This window comes from Saccopteryx leptura, chromosome 1, assembly GCF_036850995.1.
Source record: "Saccopteryx leptura isolate mSacLep1 chromosome 1, mSacLep1_pri_phased_curated, whole genome shotgun sequence".
In the NCBI taxonomy this organism is placed as follows: domain Eukaryota; kingdom Metazoa; phylum Chordata; class Mammalia; order Chiroptera; family Emballonuridae; genus Saccopteryx; species Saccopteryx leptura.
Window position 1 is genome coordinate 354,783,270 of NC_089503.1, and position 10,575 is coordinate 354,793,844.

Genomic DNA, 10,575 nt, shown 5'->3' on the forward strand with positions numbered 1-10,575 from the left:
TTTCTTGTTCTTTATCCCACAAGTGGAGTGAACTCCTGCCTCAGGGCCCTGGTATGTGCTGTTCTCCCGGCGTTCACATACCTCACTCTCTCACTGCCTCACGGCGCTGCTGAAATGTCCCCACATGAGGGCAGCCTTCCTGGGCCATTCTACAGAATGAAACAACCTCTATCTCCCTTTGTATCATGTGGGATTGCCAGATATAGCAAACAAAAATACAGGATGCCTAATTAAATTTGAAGATCATCGGGTAAATAACAAAAATATTTTTAGTATAAGAATATCCTACGCAATATTTAAAACACACTTATACTTAAAAATTTTATTATTTCTCTGACCCTCCAATTTAACTGGGTTTCCTGTATTGTAGATTACAGCCCTACTTGCCTGCCCACACTCTGTGAGGCTGGGAACAATGGAAGTATGTGTCAAAGAGGTGACAGTGAAGACGGGAATGGGAAGGAATTGAGGTATAAGAATCAATAGGATGTGATAAGGGACTGAACGTAGGGAGGAGAAAGAGATGGCTTGCTTAGCTAGGTAAAAGTATAGGTTACTGAAAGCAATCTCACCACAGGAAGAAAAGAAGATTTGGCTAGCAGTAAATCAATCTGTGGTGAGAGAGAGGAGGGGCTAGAAATGTTGAGTTTGAGGTGTCATTTAAAAATTCAAATGAAGTTATTGAACAGGCAGCTAGAGATACGGACATGGAACTCAAAAGAGAGGCCCAAGCTGTGAAGCGAAGTTGGGAGTGACTGAGGTAAACCATAGTTAAAGCCGGGGATGTGCGAGGAGAAGCGGGAAGTGCTGTCTCCTGGAAAACGGCACCATTTCTCTTCTCTTGTCTATTTTCCCTGCTTTACTTTCCTATTTCTTAATAGCTCAGAAATATAAATAATATATTATGGAGTTATTACCACCTGCAAAATTAAAATGTAAATCTGTCTAGTTTGATAGATGCTCCTCTATTTATCACATTTTTCCTAACGTTATTAAGAAAATGTTAACGGTATTAAGGAAAATTGTTTACGTTTAGTGATGAAACTCATGACAGCATTTGTTTGCCTCAAAATGGGAGGATGTAGAGTAGTGATTTACCACAGATATAGATGTGGTTTTCCTTTCATAAATGGATCAAAATAACAGCCTTTGGGGGTTTTGCACTTTTTTAAAAATATGGCTACAACTAAATTCCCGTTGGACAAAGAGGGGGGATGCAGGACTTTCCATTTTACTGTTAGCAGTGGCCCTCAACCCCACCAGCTCCCTGCACTGTTCCCTTCATACTTTGTCAGTAAGTCTAATAAAGGACTGCAGAGGATCTTCTGTTGGGAGCAAAGCACTGGTTAACAAAAACAGGTAAAGCACATTGGACCAGAATACAATAAAAATGATATAGAAAAGTGACCAAACAACAACAAAAAAAGAGAGCGGGAGGGAGGAGAACAAAGATATTTTAACAGAGAGATCACAAAAGGTCACAGAACCTTCTCTGCTTATTTTGTATCCGAACGCTGGATAAAGGCCAGATTATGAAACACCTGTGAAGCTTTCCTCCACTTAGGAGTTACAAAGTAAGTACCTTGGTCAGTAGAACCATGTTTACACGCTACCATATTGAACATGAGGAATTCTTGAAAACTCCAATAATATTCTCTAGCATACTTTCTATTCTGAATTTCAGAGTACAATGTTTGTCAATTAGTAAAAGCCAATTTCAGAATGGGTTTTACTTTCTTATAAATAATATAAAACTAGTTTAAAAGGGTTTATATGCATAGTTTGGGAGCCTAAGTTTATAATCAATTCAATCTAGACACCTGAATGTTTACCTTAAGTAAAAGAAAAATTATGATTTAAATAGCATTCTATCATCTCTCTTTTTATTTAGTCATGTTTCTGTGTGGTTTTTCCTTATTCTCGTTTTTTTTGTTTTTTATTACTTTTGATGATAATTCAATACTTTGTTTTAAAAGTAAGAAAAAAAGAGGAATCTTTATTCATTTGATACATAAGTTGCTATCACAGAAGAAAGTTTTAAGTAGCTGAGTAAAGTATGTTTTGAGATGATCTACATGCTATAAAATTTTTAATTCAATCATTTTCCTCACTCTCTTTTGACAGCTAAATTGAAACTGACACATTCAAATAGAAGTTCATCTGCAGCATGAATATACACAAATATGCCTTATCTCATAATCTCAATGTAATAGTACAATTGATAAAAAAATATGAAATAAATTCTTAATAGTCTCATGACTTTAAAATTTAAGTTGTTATTGACTCTTTCCATATTACTCTTCAATTATAACCCAACTGGGGCAATAGTCCAAGTACCTGTTAAACATACCATAGAGTTAAAGTAAAGCAATTAGACTCAATTTATCCTTCATATATTTAGGTTAACAGTAGACTGTTGACAACTTCACAGACTCCAGAGTTGAAACCCTAGCCTCTCCCTCAGATTGGTTATATTTTATTTTTAGATGTAATCACTTCCCTCCGGTAAATGGTTAGTGACCACACGCACAGGTCTGCACATGAGGGAACTAAAACAGGAACCTGCGCTGTGAATCAGCCACACACGGCACAACAAGAGTGGCCCAGTCAGACCGTGCCCAGCGGGTCATCTTCTTCAATAATCCTTATGACAGTGTTGTGCTGACATTTTAATTAATGAGAATGATACTTGAAGTTAAGCAATTTCCATGGCACGTTGAGTATGTGTTACTTCATGAGCACCTTCTACCAAAAGGCACGATAAAAATCAACTCTTCATTTTTTTTTAAATTTTCTTCAGTACTTTATGTTATGTGAATCTTGTTAGAATTTAGATTAATTTTGAATTCACACTCTAAGGAACAATGTTCAGAAAGGTTAACTTGGTAAAATAATGGACCAGCATACATATATTTCGGTAGTCCCACCTACAATATGGGCTGATTAAAGAATTGAGATGCCAGAGTTATTGTACAAAAGCAAAACATTCAGGGGTAATCCAAAGCTGAGGAAGTTTCAGTGATGCAAGATTAAGTTCCAGAGATCTGCTGTGCTACACTGTGCCTATGGCCAACAGTACTGTATTTTACACTTAGAAACTTAAGAAAGTAGATCACATGTTAAGTGTTCTCACCACAATAAAAAAAAAGTTACTAAGATCAAAAGATAATAAAAGAAAAGAAACATAGTGGCATAAGATGCAAGAAAACCAATTTGAAAAAAATGTCAATTATGCTAAAGGTAAGTGTTTCTCTAAGTGTTTTTCTCAGACATGCTGCATTAGCTTTACCTGGGGAGCTTATTGAAAATATAAATGACTGAATCCCACCCCAGGCTCTCCTGCATGATGGGAATCTCTAAGAATGGGGCTTATAAACCAATACCCCCAATGATAACTACTCACACTAAAACTGGAAAACCATTTATGTTGATCCTTCGAGTAATTATTATGGTAAAAAACATTTATTACGCACTAGCATGTGCCTAAAAAAAACTGTGTCCTACTTAATCAAAGATTCATTTTCCTTTCTAACCAAAAAAAAAGTCTTATCCCCTTTGATTAAGCTGAAATCTGCATTACTACTAACTCTCTTAAAAGGAAGAGACATAAAGAAATCCAGAAGAGTAACAACACTATCAGATAAATTCCCCTGCTCTGTGTACTTTTTTCTGCCGTGAATCACTCCTGATGTCTGTCTCACTGAAGAAAGAGTTTCCCCCAAGCCTGACCTGTGGTGACAAGATAGATAGAACATCAACCTGGGACACAGAGGTCCCAGATTCGAAACTAAGATTGCTGGCTTGAGCAAGGGCTCATCTGGTTTGAGCGCAGGCTTGCCAATTTGAGCACGGGGTCACCAGCTTGAGCGTGGGATCATCGACATGATTTTATGGTTACTGGCTTGAGTCCAAAGGTCAGTGGCATGAGCAAGGGGTCACTGGCTCAGCTGGAGCCCCCCTGTCAAGGTACATACAACTAAAATGCTGCAATTACAAGTTGATGCTTCTCATCTCTTTCTCTATTTCTCTCTCTCTCTCTCTCTCTTTCACACACACACACACACACACACACACACACACACACACACACACACGAGTTTTCCCCCCAAAAAGTATGACTGCCACAGGATGTCATTTAGACAGTGGTAGAATACACAATCTTCCATGTGAATTATTTTAGGAAATGTTCTTCCTGCCAAATTAGTAAAAAAGTCATAAAGACTTACATAACACTCTGAGAGACTAAGATTTGTAATAGCTTTCATAATAGATTGTTTTTATTTTATTTGTGTTTCCAACTCAAAGTCACTACTAAAGTGTATTTATACCTGTTTAGCAAAGATTATTAAATATATTCAAAAGAACAAACACAGTGAGACTCAGAATATATCATCATATCACATCTGATGATGTGACCATCATCAGAATTCATTATAAGTGATCATTTACATAGGAAAATTGAAGGTTCTCTTTGTTTAGCAAATGGCTTCTTCAATGTATCTAGTTCAGCTTTTAGTTATGAGGTACATCTAGACAGTAACTTACACATATTGAGTGTTCAATAAAAGCCTTCCAAAATACCCACACAATCATTTATAAAAGTCAGAGTTGGAAGAAATATTTCAAATTGTCTTCAAGTCCTTTGGAAACATTTCTTTGGTTGATAATCTAGCAACTGCAAATAAATATTACCTATTTTATTCAAATCTTTTGCTCATCTATTCAGAGATACTACAAAACTGATATATTATAAACAACATTTCCTTTTATATATCCTATTCTGTTTTTCACTTTTTCCTAATTAAGATTAGATATGTCCCATGTTAATCCTAATTGATGAAAGGTTTCTGTATTTATAATCTGAATAACTTAAATAACTTATAACTTAAAGGGGAAAGGGAGAAATATGCATACATAGAGATGAACACTAACACAATTATATTTGTAAATATCCATGACAGACAGAAAAGGCCATTTAGACTATTTTAATATGCATATCAAATGAGGTAAGTTGAGAAATTCTCAATGTTCAACATGAAGGTCAATGGGGAAAACAATGATTTATTATTTATTTTGGCCTAGTAAAGTTAATCCATCGCCTCTTCAACTTTAACAAGATTTATTTTAATAGTTTTCAAAATAATTTATAGACTATAAATAACATCTGGTGACTGGAAAAAGAGGTAGCCTTGATACCTGGCTTGTCCCTGACTGTCACGGAAGTGGAAGCAGGAAGCAGGAGCATCGCCACCCAGAGCCAAAGTTTCCAAGAGCCAGTGTGACTCATTGTGCCTCGAAACCATGTGAACAAGAAACCACAGATCTGCAACAGAACAACGTTTGAATTTAGCTTATATAATTCCTGTCATTATATCTCCAGAAAATTCTTATTACCATAAAGAACATAACAGATTTTTACATCATGTATAATTATATACAGTTGTCCCTTAATATTGACAGGGGATTGATTCCAGGGTCCCCCAAGGATACTAAAATCTTTGGGTGCTCAAGTACCCTCTAATATAAAACGGCATAGTATTTGCATATAGTCTATATTTGCACATAGGCTACAACAGGGTATGCCTACACATTACTTCATCTGAGTGGATTCAACACAGAGCTTGGCAAGTGGCAAACTCAAGGTTTGCTTTTGGGAACTTTCTGGGTTTTTTCCCAAATATATATTTTCAATCCAAGTTTGGTTGAATCTGTGTATACAAAACCTGCAAGTACAGAGGACTGACTGAAATTGGATCTTGATTATATGCAATTATATATATCAATATATACCTTAATGTGTATAAAAGAACTCTGAATATATTTTCAGATTAGTTACTCATTATCAATGTCTATACAACCTCTTATAATTTAAATGTTTCTTCTTTAAAAAATTTTAAAGCCACACCATTTACAACAATTTGTGTATTTTTTTTTAAATCCTGGTAAAATACACCTAACATAAAATTTACTACCGTATATTTCAGTGGCATTAAATACCTTCACATCATTGTGTAAGAATCACCATCATCCCTAATTTTTCATCCTGCAAAACTGAAATTCCGCAACACCCCATTTCCACCTTCCCCTGCCCTGGCAACCACAATTTACTACTCTGGGTGCCTCATATCAGTGTAGTCATACAGTATTTACCCTTTTGTGACTTTATTTCATAATGCTGTCAAGGTGTGTCTATGTCAGTGGTAGTCAACCTGGTCCCTACCGCCCACTAGTGGGCATTCCAGCTTTCATGGTGGGCGGTAGTAGAGCAACCAAAGTATAAATAAAAAGATAAATTTAACTGTAGTAAGTTGTTCTATAAAGATTTATTCTGCCAAACTTAGCGAAAATCTGACATAAAGTACTTGGTAAGTAATTATTATTATATACTTTAACTTGCTGTAACTCTGCTTTATAAATTTTATAAAGTAAAGTTACTTCCCTATTTTATAAATCACCATTACTGTGGAACTGGTGGGTGGTTAGAAAATTTTACTGCTAAAAGAGATACAAAAGTGGGCGGTAGGTATAAAAAGGTTGACTACCCCTGGTCTATGTTGTAGCATGTGTCAGACTTTCCTTCCCTTTTAAGGCTAAATAATATTACACTTATGTTTATACCATAACTATTTATCCATTCACCCTTTGATGAACGCTTGGGTTGCTCCCACCTTTTGGCTATTGTGGATAACGCTGTTATTAACATAAATGTACAAATATATGTTCAAGTCTCCATTTTCAATTCTTTTGAGTGCATACTCAGAAATGAAACTGCTGGATCATATTATAATTCTTTTTTTTTTCTGAAGCTGGAAACAGGGAGAGACAGTCATACAGACTCCCGCATGCACCCAACCGGGATCCACCCGGCACACCCACCAGGGGGCAATGCTCTGCCCCTCAGAGGCGACACTCTGTTGCAACCAGAGCCACTCTAGTGCCTGGGGCAGAAGCCAAGGAGCCATCCCCAGCGCCCGGGCCATCTTTGCTCCAATGGAGCCTCGCTGCGGGAGGGGAAGAGAGAGACAGAGAGGAAGGAGAGGGGGAAGAGTGGAGAAGCAGATGGGCACTTCTCCTGTGTGCCCTGGCCGGGAATCGAACCTGGGACTTCCGCACGCCAGGCCGACACTCTACCACTGAGCCAACCGGCCAGGGCCTATAATTCTATTTTTAATTTTCTGAGGTGAGGAACCACCATTTTGTTTTCCATAGCAGCTGAACCATTTTACATTATCAGCGACAATGCACAACAGTTCCAGTTATTCCACATCCTCATCAATATTATTTTCCGTTTTCTTTAATAGCAGCCCTCTTAATGGATATGAGATGATATCTTATTGTGGTTTAAATTTTCATTTCTCTAAGGATTAGTGATGTTGAGCACCTTCCTGTGCTCATTAGCCATTTTATATCTTCTTTGGAGAAATGTTTATTTAAGTCTTGCCAATTTTTGATTAAGTAAAGGGGGGAAAAAGCTCATAGACATAGACAACAGTGTGGTGATTATGGGAGGAAAGGGGGTTGGGAGGAGGTAGAAGAAGGTAAATGGGGGATAAATGGTGTTGGATGGAGACTTGATTTGGGGTGGTGAATGTGTGGTGCAGTGTACAGATGATTATTATGAAATGGTACACCTGAAACCTATGTAATGTTATTAACCAATGTCACCCCAATAAATTCAATTAAAAAAAAAGAAACTAAAAAAATTAAAATAAATTTTGTCCAATTTTAAATTTTCTTGTTGTTGTTGACTTGTAGGTGTTCTTTATATATTTTGGTTCTTAACTCCTTATCAGACACATGATTTGCAAATATTTTCTTCTATGCTTTGGGTTGTCTTTTCACTCTGTTGATTGTGACCTTTGCCACACGATTTCTATTGTTATACAGTTCAAATTATCTATTTTTCTTTTATTACCTTTTTTTAGGTATCATATGCAATTACTTATATTTTTAAAATATGATTTTATTATTTACAATTCTATTTCTCTTCTGAATAATAGTTTTCCATATTCTGGCTCAATTAATATTATTACATTATCTATAAACTTAACTATTTTGTTACTGGATTGAATAATCACTGCTACTGGAGTAATTACTGCACACACAAAAAGTAATTTTTCCTTCTAACCAAAAAGTAAAATGGATATATGCAATGCCCACTGCACTTGAGCCTGCCACTGATATTGTATTTAACATGAATGTATTACCTCCTAAAATTACTAGTCTTTCTGAATACAGAATACTACTATATAGATATTATAATAACAATTTAATAAATAATATCCCTGTAATGGAAAACTCAAACATTACTTAAATTAATTTTTATAGTAAAGTAACATGGAAATAAATTGCAAGTAAAAATATAATGGTTCCCTCAGTGTACCTGACAATACATTATTATTAGAATAACTATTCTGAGTCTTAAATATGCAAATAATATTATATTATATATTTGCCACCATTGAAAGTTTACCTGAGAGTCAAATAAAAAGGAAGCCATCATACCAGTGCCTAAATGTTGTCAATAAACACCCTTGAGAAGAAAAGTAAAGCCACCATCTTTGATATTTTGTGTGTGCCAAACACTCTAAGATCAGCATTTTAAAATTAATTCAAGATCAGATATTGTGGTTAATTGCTAGAAGCAGCAACTGTAATATTAAAACCATATTTGTGCTGCTAAATATCAAACAACTACTTTTATGCTTTATTTCTTTTGAATTCTCTCATCTAATCCTCTTATGACTTTGCAAACTTGGCTTGTATTTCAAGTCAGTTGGTATCTATTAAAGCCATTAATTCTATTTCAAAGAAATAAACTCATACATATTGATCTAACTTTTAGAAAGATCCTTGGTCATTTGGTTTTTATTAGTAGATAAATTAGCAGAATTGTATAGTAGTTAAAACCATGGCTTTGTGTCTGAGCTCTGCCACCTATGTATTTTCACTAAGCCTTCATTAATTCACAAATAAATTATTAAATACCTGAAAAGAGTATAGTAGAGGACCTGTACACAGTAAGTGTTCAAAAAAATACCTGATATTATAATTGTTCACTCTACAGATTCATAAATAATAATTAGTAAAAATTTAGTGGCATTTCTCTCCTTAGCCTGAGATTAATATTGATATTTGTACAGTGAAGAAGTGCCAAAGTATCTGAAAAATTTGTTCACTGAAGCTTTGGTCCCTGTATCAGTACAAACAACAAAATCAGAGTGCTATATAGCCATAAGCATGAAAATTCAATCTTGAAGTCTCCCAACTATTTCCTTGAGCCACTTTGGGAATAATTGTAATTAGCTTCAACCTCATTTATCCAAAAGGTTTGAAGAATAAGATGTTATGGTTAGTTGAATAAATGTTCTAATTACTAAAGAATTGCCATTTCAGCAAACCACTTACATATCTCTGGCCAAGTCCAGCAAGATATTAAAAATAGAATACTTCTCTCTTTCCATCTAATTCAACTATTGGTGGCATTTCCAATAGCTGATCACTCTTTCCTCTTTGAAATAATTTCCTTCTAAATTTCCTCTTCTGATCTTTTTTTTCTACATGACTTCTTAACTGGAATCTGTGGACCCTCTTCTTCTATCTCTTTGTAATGTCTCCCTAGCTGATCTCACCAATCTCTTGGTTTTAAATAGTATCTGTCATAGATGATGAATCTAAAATTTACATCTTCAGGTCAGTCCTCTTCTCTGAACTTTATATTCTGCATCTACCTGCCTACTCAATAATCCCTCTTACATGTCACATTAGCATCTATAACTGTACAAATTAAACTCTTGATTCTCATCAAAACTTGTTGCTCTCATGTTCTGCCCAGTATCAATAATTATCACCCAACAACATGCTCAAACCAGAAACCTAAGCATCACATTGATTCTTATATCTTCCTTGACACCATCTCCCACATCCAAACCATCAATAAGTCATACCAGAGTAACCCCAAACACATTTTAAATCCATCATTACTCTCTAGCCCTCTGCCACTATCCTAGGTCAGACTGTCCTGATCTCAACTCCTCAATGGTTAACTGAATTAATTTCTCTCATCCATTATCAGCTCCTGACCAAATTAACTCTACATAGCCCTAGAGTGTGTTTCTTAAAATCAAAGTTGGATCGTGTCATTTCCTGCTTTAAACCCTTTAATGGTTTCCCATTATACATGAAATACAATTCAAAAGCCTTTCTATGGCCTAGAAACCCTGAAAAATCTGGCTCATACCCACTTCTCCAGTTTTTTTTTTTTTGGTACTGTTCTCTTCACTAATGTCCTGTTCTTCAAATTCCCTGGCTCTTTCCAACCTCAGAGCTTTTGTATATGTTACTTCCTCACCTGGGAACATGCTGGGTCCTGTTCTTTATGTATCTTTCAATTTAAATGCTACTATATGGAAAAGCCCATATGTGGTCATGTCCTGGTTCCATTATTCTCTAGCTTAGACCATTTTGCCTGTGTACATGTTTATTGTCCTTATTCAACTCTAAGCTCCTGAGGGCAGAGACTGTCTGTCTGTTCTATCACTGTATCCTGAGCACTTGAATTATGTAAGGCCAGTA

The 10,575-nt window shown here is 35.7% G+C and overlaps 1 protein-coding gene across 1 annotated transcript in view; it reads right to left on the reverse strand.

Moving 5' to 3' along the window:
- The window catches only part of COL19A1 (collagen type XIX alpha 1 chain), a 324,736-nt gene extending 319,449 nt beyond the window's left edge, over window positions 1-5,287 (reverse strand). Inside the window, exon 1 of the mRNA XM_066359093.1 lies at window positions 5,197-5,287. Within this exon, the coding sequence (XP_066215190.1) occupies window positions 5,197-5,287 (91 nt within the window). The remainder of the gene's footprint in view (window positions 1-5,196) is intronic.
- Between the last annotated feature and the right edge of the window lie 5,288 nt (window positions 5,288-10,575).